This window comes from Halichoerus grypus, chromosome 3, assembly GCF_964656455.1.
Source record: "Halichoerus grypus chromosome 3, mHalGry1.hap1.1, whole genome shotgun sequence".
In the NCBI taxonomy this organism is placed as follows: Eukaryota; Metazoa; Chordata; class Mammalia; order Carnivora; family Phocidae; genus Halichoerus; species Halichoerus grypus.
In genome coordinates this window covers 32,089,787-32,107,300 of record NC_135714.1, presented here as the reverse complement: position 1 = coordinate 32,107,300, position 17,514 = coordinate 32,089,787, and the positions used below count along the sequence as shown (strand labels likewise).

The 17,514-nt window shown below is 38.5% G+C and overlaps 1 protein-coding gene across 4 annotated transcripts in view; it reads right to left on the bottom strand.

The window, feature by feature from the left end:
- KLHL5 (kelch like family member 5) overlaps nt 1-17,514 on the bottom strand; it is an 85,401-nt gene that overhangs the window by 13,933 nt on the left and 53,954 nt on the right. For all 4 annotated transcript variants that reach the window (XM_036112324.2, XM_036112317.2, XM_036112298.2 and 1 more), the window contains one exon: nt 4,814-5,038. In XM_036112324.2, the coding sequence (XP_035968217.1) occupies nt 4,814-5,038 (225 nt within the window). The remainder of the gene's footprint in view (nt 1-4,813; nt 5,039-17,514) is intronic.

The window sequence follows — 17,514 nt, the reverse complement described above, 5'->3', positions numbered from 1 at the left end:
ATTATCACTTTGTAGTATAGTTTGAAATCAGGGAGTGTGATGCCTCCAGCTTTGTCCTTCTTTTTCAAGTTTGCTCTGCTATTCTTTTTTGTTTTGATTTAATTTTGTTTTTTTGTGGCCTCATACAAATTTTAGGATTATTTGTTCTTTTTCTTTGAAAAATGTCACTGGAATTTTGATAGGGATTGCATTGAATCGGTAGATTGCTTTGGGAAGTACGATGAACCTTAAACATGCAAATTTAATTAAGGAAACATTTATGGTAAAGATACCTGGTTTCTTTCTAGCTCTTCTTGGTTGGTCGGTGGGTGGGTGAGGGGGAAAGTAGCTCTACGGCTCTGGTCTACTAAGCTTTAGAGGCAGTATCTTGAGATCCAACAGTGGAAAGTTATTTAAAACTATACGATATGTATACATTGCCGTATTTAAAAGATTTTTCAATAATTCAGATTTAAGATATATTTGTAAAATCATATTTATTCCTTTCCCCCTATTAGTTCAAATTCATGAGATTTTATTCTAGTTAGACTTGATACCACAATCTATTGGTGTGATTCATTACCACGGAACCAAGTTCCCTTATTCAACAAACATTTAGTTTTTATTAAGTGCCAAACGTTTAATAGAAGATAACAGATAAGGGCCCTGCCATCATGGACCTAATATTTTAGTCAGGAAACAGGCAAAATATATTTCAGGTATTGATGAGTGCTAATAAGAAAAATGGAACTGAGTAGAAGGGTAGGGAGGGTCAGGGAAGACCTCTTGGACAAAGTGACACTTGAACAAAAATGTGGATGAAGTTAAGAAGCCAGACATGGAGATATCTGAGAGAAGAGAAGGTGAGGTAAAGGGAACAGTATGTACAAACTACACACATACACACATATGTATAGTTCCAAATATATAAAAATATATCCAATTATATGTGTGTATGTATGTGCATGTAATTAATTAAAGAGCTGGAAGAAAAATTAATGGGTCCATCTAGTTCAACTCCTTAAACAATATCTTTGAAAATGAATTTTAGCAGCAGAACCACTTCTTCAAAATGAAATCTTTATTTAATTCTCACATGTAAGAGATAAAAGGAGTGTTTCCTATGTAAAGAGTTTCTTTTGTAAGTTCAAATTTATAACATTGATTTATTATATGGTAAATAAGTAAGAACAAGAATGACAGAAAGATTTGGAAAAAGAAAAACAACTTGAAGAAGATATTTGAACTGGGCACCTGGGTGGCTCAGTTGGTTAAGCGACTGCCTTCAGCTCAGGTCATGATCCTGAAGTCCCAGGATTGAGTCCCCCATCAGGCTCCCTGCTCGGAGGGGAGTCTGCTTCTCCCTCTGACCCTCCAACCTCCCGTGCTCTCTCTCTCTCTCATTCTCTTTCTCAAATAAATAAATAAAAAATCTTAAAAAAAAAAGACATTTGAATTATATGATCATTCTCCTTTGAACTTGCTTCAATAAAGCATTTTGTATGGTACCTAGAATTAATGTCAGTATTCTATGCACAATCTAATCTGCAAAAAACACAGCAGGATCATGGGCATTCTTATTCTCCATACCATAAGAATTTACCTTAAGTTAAAATTAAATTTCTTTTGGGGCGCCTGGGTGGCTCAGTTGGTTAAGCGACTGCCTTCGGCTCAGGTCATGATCCTGGAGTCCCAGGATCGAGTCCCGCATCGGGCTCCCTGCTCGGCAGGGAGTCTGCTTCTCCCTCTGACCCTCCTCCCTCTCATGCTCTCTGTCTCTCATTCTCTCTCTCTCAAATAAATAAATAAAATCTTTAAAAAAAAAAAAAAAAAAAAAAAATTAAATTTCTTTTCTCCACGGTGGGGGAAAGTATGCAGGTGAATCACACTATTGAGCCTGGATTTTATGGTCAACCCAAGTTTTTAAGTCTCATTCATGCTGCTTTTTTTTTTTTTAAAGATTTTATTTATTTGAGAGAGAGAATGAGAGAGAGCATGAGGGGGGGCAGGGTCAGAGGGAGAAGCAGACTCCCTGCTGAGCAGGGAGCCTGATGTGGGACTCGATCCCGGGACTCCAGGATCATGACCTGAGCCGAAGGCAGTTGCTTAACCAACTGAGCCACCCAGGTGCCCCTCATTCATGCTGCTTTTAAGATACACTCCCATTCTGTGCTTATGTAATAAGTTGATCTTATGGACTCAAGATTAATATTTTATAGTTTTGTTAAATCTCATATAGTTAATTTTAAGCTCCCCTCTCAGTACCTTACCCCTAGCCCTCTGGTTTTACTTCCTTACCAAACTTGAAACTTAAGATCACCTTGAACTGAAATCTAATTGCAAATAGTAGAATCACTTGTTTCTGTGATCTTTTTTGCTGTACCCACTATCAGACCAATCTTCATGCCTAGATAATTTTCATTACTGGCTATTGGCTTTTTTTTGGCAGCCTCTACTCTGGTGCTCAGCATTAATAAATCCAATGTAGTACAAAGTTATGCTATCTAAACTGAACTATGACTTCATTGCTACTCATCCATCTTTCAATTCATCTTTCATGATGATCTATCAAATTCTTTTTTTTTTTTAAAGATTTTATTTATTTTTTGACAGAGAGAGAGAGACGGCGAGAGAGGAAACACAAGCAGGGGGAGTGGGAGAGTTCGGAGAAGCAGGCTTCCCAAAGAGCAGGGAGCCCAATGCGGAACTTGATCCCAGGACCCTGAGATCATGACCTGAGCCGATGGCAGACGCTCAACGACTGAGCCACCCAGGCACCCCAATCTATCAAATTCTTTATTGCAACTAATTTAAACCTTTTCCAAACTGTGATAAATTGACAATATGGCCACAAATTCTTCTTATCGTTGAATGCATGCCTATTTTCAATGTGACTCTGCAGCTCCTTCCGCCAAGAAGAGTAGTGTCCATCAACAGATGAACGGATAAGAAAGATGCAGTATCTTTCACACACACACACACACACACTGGAATATTACGTTATAAAAATGTTGAGATCATACCATTTGAGACAACATGAGTGGACCTAGAGGGTATTATGCTAAATAAAATAAGGCAGACTAAGAAAGACAAATGCCATATGATTCCATTCATAGATGGCATCTAAAAAATGATTAATCAGGGGCACCTGGGTGGCTCAGTTGGGCAAGCGTCTGCCTTCGGCTCAGGTCATGATCCCAGGGTCCTGGGATCGAGTCCTGAGTTGGGCTCCCTGCTCGGTGGGGAGCCTGCTTCTCCTTCTGCCCCCTGCTTGTGCTCTCTCGTTTTCTCTCTACCTCAAATAAATAGAAATAAAATCTTTTGAAAAATAAAATAAAAAATAAAAAATGAATAAACAAATAAAGAACAGAATCAGAACTACAGATACAGAGAACAAACTGATGGTTGCCAGAGGGGAGGGAGATGGAGAGCTGGGCAAAATGGATGGACAGGGAGATAGCAGACTTCCAGTTATGGAATGGGTAGGTCATGGGAAGAAGAGGCTTAAGAAATATAGTCAGTGATAATGACGTAGGGATGTATAATGGGACAGATGGCAGCTATACTTGTGGTGAACACAGCGTAATGTATAAACTTGTCAAATCACTCAGTTGTACACATGAAACCAGTGTAACATTGTGTATCAACTAGACTCAAATAAATATAAATATATACATACATACACATATACATAAATAAGAATAGTCTTTTTCTCTACTTTTTGAATCTGGGCTTGCCCACGTGACTTGTTTTGGCCAGTGCAACATTAGCAAACATGAGGCAGGCAGAAGCTTGAAAAGTCTTTGTGCACTGTGGCTTGCCTTCTCTTGCTGCTTTTGAAACTCTGTGACTGCCCCCACGTGATGAAGCCTGGCTAGCCTGCTGAATGATTAGAGGCACGTGGCCCACTTGTCTCTGTTGCCCAGGCCAACAACCTGCCTACTACTACACATGTGATTGAGGCTATCTGAGATCACCTAGCTGACCTGCCATCCCACCGGAGATCCATGAGAAAACCCAGCAGAAATCATCCAAGGCAGCCTGGACCAGAAGAATGGCTCAGCGGACCCACAGATCCATGAGCTAAATATATGGTTGTTTTAAACCTCTGACTTTTGGAGTATTTGTTATGCAGCAAAAGCTGGGTGATAACCCCATCTAATTTTATTTCCATCTGCTTTACTCTCATCGAATAATTCTATTTCACCTATTCTTTCTCCTACCAAAAAAAAATAGGTCATGTGACACAAGACCCTAAATTATCCTCTATCATACTCAGAGTAAGCCATCAGTTCCTTCAGAGTAAAGACAGTGTCTTCTTCATCTTTGTATACCTACTGAGCAAAGAACACAGCACATAGTACATGCTAATCAATGTCAGTTCAGTGAATTATTGAATGAAAGAATGAAAAGTCGCTATCATTATATTCTCTGTGCCACCCCAAGATTTCTCTGGGTTTTTATTCACTTCTGCTTAAAAACCAGGGGCTATAGATGAAGATTTTTTAAATAAGCATTTCAATCAGGTTAGACTGCATTCTGTGATTGTCAACACAGAATACATATTTAAAAAGGTGGCTTATCACTCCATCATGCTACAATAAAATCTTTAAATTACTTGTTTTTACTTGTGCTGGTTGCTGTTACACTTATGTATATGCTTGTTTGCCCTGATTCTGCTTCTCAGTTGAGGAGCATGTGAAGGAATGCTTGGTGACTGATTGTTGCTGACTCAGCCACTGCCACAGTGGTCTTCTTCTGCCTGGTAGATTGTAAAAATGCTGTGGAAGCCTAATGTATGATATCATGAATGAATCTGCATAGTTATACTCACCAAGGCCATGCCTGTGGGTGGACATAGGAGGCATCACACTCCAGGTTTTTGTTTTGGGATTGTAGCATTCTACAGTGTTCAAAGTCTTCAGTCCATCTCTTCCTCCAACCACATACAGTTTGTCATCTAACACTGCAACACCAAACTGTAGCCTCCTCCCATTCATATTTGCTACCGGAGTCCACATATTTGTACGAAGATCATACTTTTCAATGCTTGTTGCTCCTTAATAGTAATATACAGAAGTTATGTAAATAAAAACTTTACCATGTTTGAGTATTTTATGAATTTATACATCTAAAAGTATAATTTTATTAGTATTGACAATAACCCTTTTATTATATTTCTGTGAGCTCCTGCATGATCAGGCCCCTGCTTCTATCTCTGACATCATCTCCTACTATTCTCTAGGGCATACACAAGGCTCTATATTAAAAGGTCAAGTGAGAAAGGTTTATTTGTAACAGCCTGTAGTGGGAGGAAAAGCAGGGTAGATTAGTGTCATGAAGCCAAAGTAAAAAAAAATTAGCAGGTAGTTTTGAAGGAAGATGGTGGCAGAGTCCCATGAATACAACTAGATAACTATCAAATCCTAAATACCCCAGGAATGAATCTGAAGACTGGCAGAACAAACTCCACAACTAAAGGTAGGGAAGAGGCCACACAGAAGATGATCGGAAGTATGGAGACACGGCTTGGGAAAGAAACAGATCATGGCCAATATGGTGAGGAGGGAGCCATGGTCTCAGAGAAGGGTAGGAGACAAACTAGCACACAGGGGAGTGCATGAGGAAAATGAATCCCCTTAGCAATTGGCTTGGCAAGCGAGAGGGCCTGCATTTTATGAGTTCTTACAACCAGTGGAGCTTAAAGTTTGGAGATTTAAAAATCAGCATGCTTGGCTTTGGAGAGCTTGGAGGACATTGGGGCTGCTCCTGAAGAAGACTGTGGACATACAGCATGGAAACACTGATCTGAAGAGCACCTGGGGCACGCAGTGGGGAGGTTAGTTGCCATCAGAGCATGTCTCAGGGAGGCAGCATTCATGGAGACCCCTCTGGGAACAAAAGAACTGACAGGTGCCATTTCCCTCCTCCTGCTCCTCAGCATAAGCACAGGGCCAGCTGCAGGAACCAGTGCAGTGCTAACACTCACCATCTACCTTGCTTATACCAAGCCCTGTTCCCCCAAACTCCAGTGGAACTGCCCTTCCCAGTCACACTTGTCTTAGTCCCAGCACAGCAGGCCCCTTCCCCAGAAGACCAGCCCAAACCCCTGCCAACACCATGTCTGCCAACTGAGGAGTTTTGTGAGGACTCAGTTCCAGTGGCAGTGGTGACAGGTCTCATTTCACAAGCAGACCACAGCACACCTAGTTAAAATGCACCACATTCAGGCCAGGGACCAAACACTGCCCACAACAAGCAAAGAGAGCCTCTGCAGACAACTGGTCTGAAGCATAAAGTGGCCAGGCCACAATAGCAGAGCACACACAGCACACACTGGAGACACTCCTTGAAGCACCAGGCCCGAGGGAACAGGGGGACACTACACTGCAGGGCACTATAAGACCTCTTCTTCACAGAGCCATTACCCTCAAGAACGGAGATATAGCTGACTTTCTAAACACAGAAAAACAGGGTGACTTAGACAAAACATAGAGACTTAGACAAAATGAGAAGACAGAGGAATTTGACCCAAAAGAAGGAACAGGACAAGGCCACAGCTGGAGATCTAAGCAAAACATATGTAAGTGACATGCCTGATGGAGAATTTAAAGCAGTGATCAGAAGGATACTCACTGGACTTGAGAAAGGAGTGGAGGACATCAGTGAGACTGAGAATAAACTTAGGGAACTCAGTGACTCCATCAAACATAATTAACATTTGTATTATAAGAGTCCCAGAAGAAGAGACAGAAAGGTGGCAGAGAATTTATTTGAAGAAATAATAGCTGAAAACCTCCCTAATCTGGGGAAGGAAACAGATATCCAGATCCAGAAACACAGAGACCCCCTGCAACAAAATCAACAAAAGCAGATCCACCCCAAAACATATTGTAATTAAAATGTCAAAATAGGGGCACCTGGGTGGCTTAGTCGGTTGGGCATCTGCTTTCAGCTCAGGTCATGATCCCAGGGTCCTGGGACCTAGCCCTGCATTGGGCTCCCTGCTCTGAGGGGAGCCTGCTTTTCCCTCTCCCTCTTCCTACTGCTCCCCCTGTTTGTGCTCTCTCTCTCTCTGTCAAATAAATAAATAAAATCTTAAAAAAAAATAAAATGGCAAAATATAGTGATAAAGAAAAAAATATTAAAAGCAGCAAGACAAAAGAAGATGGTTACATACAAGGAAACCCCATAAGGCTAGCAGCAGCAGATTTTTCAGCCAAAACTTACTATGCCAGAAAGGAGTGGCATGACATATTCAAAGTGCCAAATGGGAAAAATCTGCAACCAACAATATCTGTCCAGCAAGGCTATCATACAGAATAGAAGGAGAGATAAAGAGTTTCCTAGACAAACAAAAACTAAAGGAGTTCATGACCACTAAACCCAGCCCTGTGAGAAATATTAAAGGGGACTATTTGGTAGAAAGGAATGATCAAAAAGACAGTATGAAGGTAGGAAACACAAAAGCAGTAAAAAGAATATTTCTGTAAAAAGTCAGTCAAGTAACTCACAAAATAAAAGGATGTAAAATATGACACCATATACCTAAAATGTGTGGAGGAGAAAAGAAATGAATGGGTCCAAACTTAAATAACCATCAACTTAATATAGACTGTTATATCCAGAAGAGGTTATATACAAACCTCATGGTAACCACAAATCAAAAAACACTAATAAATATGCAAGAAATAAAGAGAAAACAATCCAAATATCACTAAAGAAAACCAGTAAACCATGAAAGAGAGAAAGACAAGAAGGGATCAGAGAAAATCTCCAGAAACAACCACAAAACGAGTAATAAAATGGCAATAAATACATATCTGTCAGTAATTACTTTGAATGTAAATGGACTAAATCAAAAGACAATCAAAAGACATACTGTGATGGAATGGATAAAAAAACAAGACCCAGCTGTATGCTACTTACAAGAAACTCATTTTTGACCTAAAGACACCTGCAGATTGAAAGTGAGGGATGGAGAAACATTTATCATGCAAATGCATGTCAAATAAAGCTGGAGTAGCAATACTTATATCAGAAAAAACAGACTTTAAAACAAAGATTGTAAGAAGAGACAAAGAAGGACATTATATAATGATAAAGAGGACAATCCAACAAAAAAATATAACAATTGTAAACATTTATGCACGCAACATGGGAGCACCCAAATACATAAAACAATAACAAACATAAAGGACCTAACTGATAACACAATAATAGTAGGGGACTTTAATACCCCACTTATATCAATGGACAGATCATCTAAGCAGAAAATGAACAAGGAAACAATGGCTTTGGATGACATACTGGACTAGATGGATTTAACAGTTATATTCAGAACATTTCATCCTAAAACAATAGAATATACATTTTTTTCAAGTGCACATGGAACATTCTCCAGAATAGATCACATGTTAGGCCACAAAACAAGTCTCAAAAAATTTAAAAAGACTGAAGTCATACCATGAATCTCTTCTGATCACAATACTTTGAAACTAGAAGTCAACCACAAAAAAAAATCTAGAAATACCACAAATACATGGAGGTTAAATAACATGCTAACTAAACAATGAATGGGTCAACGAGGAAATAAAAGAAGAAATTTAAAAATACATGGAAACAAAAGAAAATGAAAACACAATGTTTTAAAACCTTTGGGACACAGCAAAAGTGATTCTAAGAGGGTAGTTTATAGCAATATAAGCCTACAAGAAAAATCTCAAAACACCTAAGCTTACACCTAAAGAAGCTAGAAAAAGAACAACAAAGAAAACCTAAAATCAGCAGAAGGAAGGAAATAATAAAGACTAGAGCAGAAATAAATGATATAGAAACTAAAAACAAAACAAAACAAAAACCCCAAAAACAATAGAACAGATCAATAAAACCAGGAGATCATTCTTTGAAAAAAACAAAAAAACAAACAATAAAATTGATAAGTCTCTAGCTAGACTTATCCAAAAGAAAAGAGAGAGGACACAAATAAGTAAAATCACAAATGAGAATGTAGAAGTAGCAACCAACACCACAGAAATACAAGCAATTATAAGAGAATATTATGAAAAACTATATACCAACAAATTGGACAACCTAGAAGAAATGGATAAATTCCTAGAAACATATAAACTACCAAAATTGAAACAGGAAGAAATACAAAATTTGAACAGACTGATAACTAGCAAAGAAACTGAATCAGCAATCAAAAAACTCCTAACAAACAAAAGTCCTGGACCAGATGGGCTTCAAAGGAGAATTCTACCAAACATTTAAAGGAGAGTTAATACCGGGGCGCCTGGGTGGCCCAGTCGTTAACCGTCTGCCTTCAGCTCAGGTCATGATCCCAGAGTTCTGGGATGGAGCCCCGCATCGGGCTCCCTGCTCAGTGGGAGGCCTGCTTCTCTCTCCCACTCCCCCTGCTTGTGTTCCCTTTCTCACTGTGTCTCTGTCAAATAAATAAAATCTTAAAAAAAAAAAAAAGAGTTAATACCTATTTTTCTCAAACTAGTCAAAAAAATAGAAAAAGGAAAACTTCCAAATTTATTCTATGAGACCAGCATTCTCCTGATACCAAAACCAGACAAAGCCACCACCACAAAAAAAAAAAAAAAAAAAAAAAAAAAAGAACTACAGGTCAATATCCCTGATGAACAAAGATGCAAAAATTCTCAACAAAATACTAGCAAATTGAATACAACAATACATTAAAAAAAAAAAAATCATTCGCCATGATCAAGTGGGATCTATTCCTGGGTTGTAAGGGTGGTTCAATATTCACAAATCAACCAACACGATACACTGCATCAATAAGACAAAGGATAAGAACCACATGATCATTTCTTTTCTTTCTTTCTTTCTTTTTTTTTTAGAGAGAGAGAGAGTGAGCGTGAGTGAGCAGGGGGTGGAGGAGAGAGAGGGAGAGAGAGAATCTCAAGCAGGCTCCATGCCCAGGGTGGAGCCTGATGTAGGGTCAATCTCACGACCCTGAGACCATGACCTGAGCCAAAATCAAGAGTCAGACACTTAACTGACTGAGCCACCCAGGTGCCCCATGATCATTTCAATAGACGTAGAAAAAGCATATGACAGAGTACAACATTCATTCATGTTAAAAACCCTCAACAAAGTAGGTTTAGAGGGAACATACCTCAACACAATAAAGGCCATAGCTAACATCATCCTCAATGGGGAAAAACTGAAAGCCTTTGCCCTAAGGTCAGGAACAAAACAAGGATGTCCACTCTCACCACTTTTATTCAACATAAAACTGGAAGTCCTAGCCACAGCAATCAGACAACAGAAAGAAATAAAAGGCATCCAAATTGGTAAAGAAGAAGCAAAAGTTCCACTATTTGCAGATGACATGATACTATATATAGAAAACCCAAAAGACTGCACTACAAATTTGTTAGAAGTGATAAACATATGCAGTAACATGATATAAAATCAATCTATAGAAATCTATTGCATTTCTAGACACCAATAATGAAGCAGAGAAAGAGAAATTAAGAAAACAATCCTATTTATAATTACACCAAAAATATTAAGAATACCTAGGAATAATCCTAACCTAAGAGGTGAAAGACCTGTACTCTGAAAACTATAAAACACTGCTGAAAGAAATTGAAGATGACACAAAGAAATGGAAAGACATTCCATGCTTATGGATTGGAAGACCAAATATTGTAAAATGTCCACATTACCCAAAGCAAGCTACATATCTATCTATCAATCTGTCTATCTATCTATTTGTTTTTTAAGTAGGCTTCACATCCAGCATGGAGCCCAACACGGGGCTTGAACTCATGACCCTGAGATCAAGACCTGAGCTCAGAGCAAGAGTCGGACACTTAACTGACTGAGCCATTAAGGTGCTCCTATCTATCTAGCTATTTTTAAGTAAGCTCTATGCCCAATGTAGGGCTTGAACTCACAACCCCATGATCAAGAGTCACATGCTCTACTGTCTGAGCCAGCCAGGCACCCCAGCAATCTATATATTTAATGCAATTCCTCTCCAAATACCAACAGCATTTTTCACAGAACTAGAACAAACAATCCTAAAATTTGTATGGAACCACAAAAGACTCCAAATAGCCAAAGCAACCTTGAAAAAGAAAAGCAAAGCTGGAGCCATCACAATTCCAGACTTCAAGTTATATTATAAAGCTGTAGTGATCAAAACAGTATGGTACTGGCACAAAAAGAGACACATAGATCAGTAGAACATAATAGAAAATCCAGAAATAACCCCACAATTACACGGTCAATTAATCTTTGACAAAGCAGGTAAGACTATCCAATGGGAAATAGGCAGCCTCTTTAACAAATGGTGTGGGGAAAACTGGACAGCAAAATGCAAGAGAATGAAACTGGACCACTTTCTTTTACCATATACAAAAATAAATTCAAAATGGATGAAAGAACAAAATGTGAGACCTGAAACCATAAAAATCCTAGAAGAGAGCACAGGTGGTAATTTCTCTGACATTGGCCATAGCAACTTTTTTCTAGATAGTTTCCCTGAGGCAAGGGAAACAAAAACAAAAATAAACTATTGGGACTACATCAATATAGAAATCTTCTGCACAGCAAAGGAAACAATTAACAAAACTAAAAGGCAACCTGCAGAGTGGGAGGAGATATTGGTAAATGACATATCTGATAAAGGGTGAGTATCCAAAATATATAAAGAACTTATATAACTCAACACCCAAAAACCAAATAATCCAATTAAAAAACAGACAGAAAACATTAACAGACATTTCTCCAAAGAAGACTTACAGATGGCCAATTGACACATGACAAGATGCTCATCATCACATATCAGGGAAATGCAAATCAAAACTACAATGAGGTATCTCCTCACACCTGTCAGAATGGCTAAAAACAACAACAGAAGAAACAACAGGTGTTGGCGAGGATGTGGAGAAAGGAGAACCCTCTTGCACTCTTGGTGGGAATGCAAACTTGTGCGGCCACTCTGGAAAACAGCATGAAGGTTCTGCAAAAGGTTAAAAACAACTACCTTATGATCCAACAATTGCAGTATTGAGTATTTACCCAAAGAATCCAAAAGCACTAATTCAGGGGTGCCTGGGTGGCTCAGTTAGTTAAGTGACCGACTCTTGATCTCAGCTCAGGTCTTGATCTCAAGGTCATGAGTTCAAGCCCCTGTTGGGCTCCATGCTGGGCGTGAAGCCTACTTTTAAAAAAAAAAAAAGCACTAAGTCAAAGGGATACATGCACACCTATGTTTATAGCAGCATTATTTATTTTAGCCAAGATATGGAAGCAACCTGAATGTCCATGGATTGATGAATGGATAAAGAAGTTGTGGTATATATATATAATGAAATATTACTCAGCCATAAAAAAGAATTAAATCTTGCCATTGCAATGACATGGATAGAGCCAGAGAGTATTATGCTAAGTGAAATAAGTCAGTCAGAGAAAGACAAATACCATATGATTTCACTCATATGTGGAATTTAATAAAAACAAAACAAATGAACATAATGAGGGGAAAGAAAAGAGAGGAAAACCAAGAAACAGACTCTTAACTATAGAGAACAAACTGATGGTAACCAGAGGGAAGGTGGGTGGGGGATGGGTGAAACAGGTGATGGGGATTAAGGAGTCACTTGTCATGATGAGCACAGGGTGATTAAAATAAAAACTTAGGTCATGATCCCAGGGTCCTGGGATTAGCCCGCATCAGAGGTCCCTGCTCAGCGGGGAGCCTGCTTCTCCCTCTCCCTGTTCCCCTACACCCCACTTGTGCACTCTCTCGCTATCTCTCTGTCTCTCAAATAAGTAAATAAAATCTTTAAAAAAATTAACTGTATAGAGAAAAAAAAATTTTTTTAATAAAATCTTAAAGAAAATTTTGTAGCAGGTAAAACTACTAACAGTATCAAATGCTACCAAGAGGACCAAGTAAGATGAAGACCACAAAGTATTACTGGATTTATCTTCATGGAGGTCATTAGTAACTTTATAGAGAGTCCCTTGTCTGAGTGGTTAAGACATGATGGGGAGGTGAGGGGATAAGAGATAATGAGCACAGATGACTGTATGAGAAGTTCAGCTATAAAAGGGAGGAGAGAGATAGGAGTTACTACTAGGTGGGTTGAGAGAGGTTTTGTTTTGTTTTGCTTTTCAACTGGATAAACTGGAGTTTGCTCACATGCTAACGGGAAGGATCGAGTTGTGAGGAAAGAAGCTGACGGGGTCCTACTGAACAGCGAGGTTCCTGAGGAGGCAGGAAAGGGCAGTGTCAGAACACAGGTGTGGGGCTGGCCTTTCTAGGAGCAGGGAGGGGATACATACTCTATTGCAACCTAGAAGGACAAGAGCATGAGTGCAGATCATGAACTTGGGAAACTATGAGCGTGGGGAGTCTGGGAGTAATTGTCTGGTCCTGTCTATATTTTTTTAAGAATTAGAAGATTCCAGGGGCACCTGGGTGTCTCAGTCAGTTAAGTGCCTGACTGTTGGTTTCAGGTCAGGTCATGATCTCACAGTCATGGGGTCTAGCCCCGCACTGGGCTCTGCACTCATCACAGAGTCTACTTCAGATTCACTCTCCCTCTCCCTCCCACTCTCTCTCTCAAATAAATAAAGAAAATCTTAAAAAAAAAAAAAAAAGAATTAAAAGATTCCAGGAATTCTTTTGTTTTATGAAGTGAGAAAAAAATTTAAAAGCCCCACCCCTCTAAAATAACCCAACCTCCATTTATGAAGAGTTCAATTAGAATCTATTTTATTTCTCTCTTTCTAAGCTTCTAACACAACATGCAATCAGAGCTATCTTTATAGAATTAAAATCAGGACAAATATTTATTCTAAAGTATTTGTTATAATTAGTTCATCAGAGCACTAATACTATTGATAATCTAAAATTTAGAAACTTTTGTTATATATATATATATATAATATATAATATATTTTCTCATATGTTACAGTTTTTATTTTTTTAATTTACCCTACAAAATTCTTAAGTTATTTGGGATAAAGTCCAAGTCTTTTTCCATCTCTGTATTCTTGTTTTTTTAAGATTTTATTTTTAAGTAATCTCTACACCCAACATGGGGCTTGAACTCACAACTCCGAGATCAAGAGCCACACTTTCCACAGACCAAGCCAGCCAGGTGTCCCACCATCTCTGTATTCTTCACATCAACAAACAAAGTTCCTTGTATGTAGTAGCTGTTCAAAAATATTTTTTGAGCTTGAATAATCTTTATAATTTTTAGGTATAATGAGATTTTATTCATATTATTTCATGTAATAGTATACTTTATTCATCACTCTAAATTTAATCTTTAAAAATGTCTTCATTCTGTCAAATAAAAAGGCAATGCTAATCATTTTTCCTCACTAATGAGTTTAAGGAACATTTTTTTTCATTCAATGTTATTTTACTTCCAGTTCTCTAAGCAGTATCATAGTCCCAGGAATTGGTGACTAAAATTTCCTTTGCAAACACCAAACATAATTCTTTTTCTTTTTAACACTCACTTTTCAAATTTTATTCATAACCATTGAATATGTGTATGACAACGCAAATACATTATTACTAGAAAGATAATTTAAATAAACAACAGACACAGTATAAATAACTGCAACACAATGATATTACTGAATAAGTCAAAGCATAATCTTTTATGACATTTTTGCAAAAAAAAATGGATATTTTTACAGGGTACTTTATATAATAATTTTAATTTTTAAAAAGATTTATTTATTTATTTATTTGGGAGGGGGCAGAGGGAGAGAGAGAATCCCAAGTAGACTCCCAGTTGAGCCCCAGTCGGAGCTCGATCCCACAACCCTGAGATCATGACCTGAGCCGAAATCAAGAGTCAGACACTTAACTGACTGAGCCACCCAGGCGCCCCTATAATATTTAACTTCAAAAGAGGTAATATTGTTATCAAGGTAACAATGCCCCCGCCAAATCCATGTTTACCCAGAACCTCAGAATATAAACTATTTTGAAAATGAGGTTTTTGTAGATGTAATTAGTTAAGATGGAAACATGTTATGGAAAAGTATGCACAAGCAGGGGAGCGGCAGGCAGAGGGAGAAGCAGGGTCTCCGTTGAGCAAGGAGCCCAATGAGGGACTTGATCCCAGGACCCTGGCATCATGACCTGAGCCGAAGACAGACGCTTAACTACCTGAGCTACCCAGGCATCCCACCAAACATAATTCTTAAAAAAAAACCCCAAATATCCTCAAATAACAAATTCCTAATAATTACAAAATTCTATATAAAAGCTTAGAAGTTCCCTGACTTATACTAAAAGATTAACCTTTAAAAAAGTAAGCAGAAATATATCCTAACTTTTTCTTAGTGGCTATTTAGAAACATTTCCAGCTTATTTGTTGGGCCCTATACTAAGATATATGAAGGGGCCAAGAACCCAATGATCAGACTGCCATCCAATTAATGCAAATTGCTCCTCATTATAAAGACTTTGGGTACAAAGTAAGTTAAGGCCAGGGAAGATAGCTTGAATCAGATAGAAGGTGAGAACAACTGGCATCTAGGAAAGACTCAGAAATAAAGTTGGTCAAGTAATAATGGCCAGATTACAGAAAGTCTTGGAAACTAGAAAGAGGAATTGACATCTTATGTGGTAAGAAATGAAGACTGTTGTAGTTTCTGAGCAGAGCAGTGCATGTTAACAGAAGAGGTCATAAGGCAGAGGGTGTAGTCTCCAGAGTCAGTGCCTGCTTTGAATCCTGATTCCATCACTAATTAGCTGGGTACTCCTGGGAAAGACAGGTAACTCTTCTAAGTACAGGCATCCTAGGGCAATAACAACATTCAGCTCTTAGAGTTATTATGAACATGGGATTAAAAATGATAGGTGAAGCGCTTAACGTAATGCCTGGCCCATAGTAACAACACAAGGAATGCTATTCGCACTAAATGAACATGATCAAAAGATGTAGGCTCATAGGAGGCTACCAGGAACTGGAAAGTAGCAATGGAAATTTAGAATAAGACTCATTTGAAAGAAGACTTGGTGATTGTCAGACTGTAAGATTTGAAAGAAAGAGAGAGAGAGAGAAAGAAACAAAGAAAGAGAGAGAGAGAAATGTATTATTTACTTTGGGTACCCCTTCTTATGCATGGAGAATTTTCCACTGTACAAAAGAGCTTTGATGAGAGACAGGAGCCCCATCTCCCATAAAGCTGAAGACAGATATTCATCCTCACTGTCCTTGGAAGTTTAGGGCCCAGGATTGCCCTAAAGCTAGTAAAATAGATACTTGAACCTAGGATTTAAAATCCAAGGCAGGGGGTGCCTGGGTGGCTCAGATGGTTAAGTGTCTGCCTTTGGCTCAGGTCATGATCCTGGGGTCCTGGGATCAAGTCCCGCACTGGGCTCCCTGCTCCTTGGGGAGCCTGCTTCTCCCTCTGCCTCTCTCTCTGTCTCTCATGAATAAATAAATAAAACCTTTAAAAAAAACTAAAATCCAAGGCAGGCATTAGAAAGAAGGTGCAGTGGATATAGTTCCTGCCTATTTCTCCACGGCCTTCCTTATCTGCTTAAATGGGCCAGGGCTGGTGTCCATTCATGCTACTGAAAAATGCTGAATTTCAGTTCCAAGTCCTCAAGTCTGGGAGACACGGTCAGAGAAGACCTGAACACACATAGTTTGAGATGAAAGCTGAACGACAAATAGATCTTTCACACAAGTTGAAAATATGAGAATGAAAGCAACACAAGAGTACAAGCAACACAGAAATAACAATTAAAGCCTTAAAAAAGAGAAGGAAAGAAGGAGAGGGAGAAGTGCTAGTAAGGACTACAAAGCTGAGCACCAGTTCCAGGCATATAGTAAATACTTAATAAGTATTTGCAGAATGATTACCCGGACTGTGGCTCTCCAGAAATTTCAAATATTTATACTATGACTCTCATCAGCTATTTAACTTTACATATTTCTATACCATTCAGTGATCAAGCCTATATTTGGAACTTAAGTATCTATAAATACATACTTAGCACCATATTATGTTATATGGGATAATATCTACATCTATATCTTTGTTACCATGAAGCTAAAAGTTAAATTACAATAAAACTCTTTCAATTAGCGCTCCTATTTTTATATCCATTAAGGATATCACATGGAAAAGAAATCTTTAGATGTGAATAATGCATTGAGGGCTTCAGTCCTACAAATAATTCCAGAGATGGCAAAGGACAACCTTCACTCATATGGCAAATATTTATTGGTGCTGTCTATGTGCAAGGCACTGTTCTAGGCTCTGTGGGATTGATTGTTGAAAAAAACAAGTTTCTTGCTTTCCAGAGCTTACTTGGGGGGGGGAAAGAAGTAGATAGATCAGGTGCTATGAAGAAACATAAGCAGAGGAATGAGATACAAAGAGGTACCCATAAGATTAGAAAGTGATAGACAGGTGATGACTGGCCAATGGGAATCTTTTTTGGTTAAACTGATGTTTGGAGATCTGAGTGAATAATTTCTGCTAGCCATTCCAACATCAGGG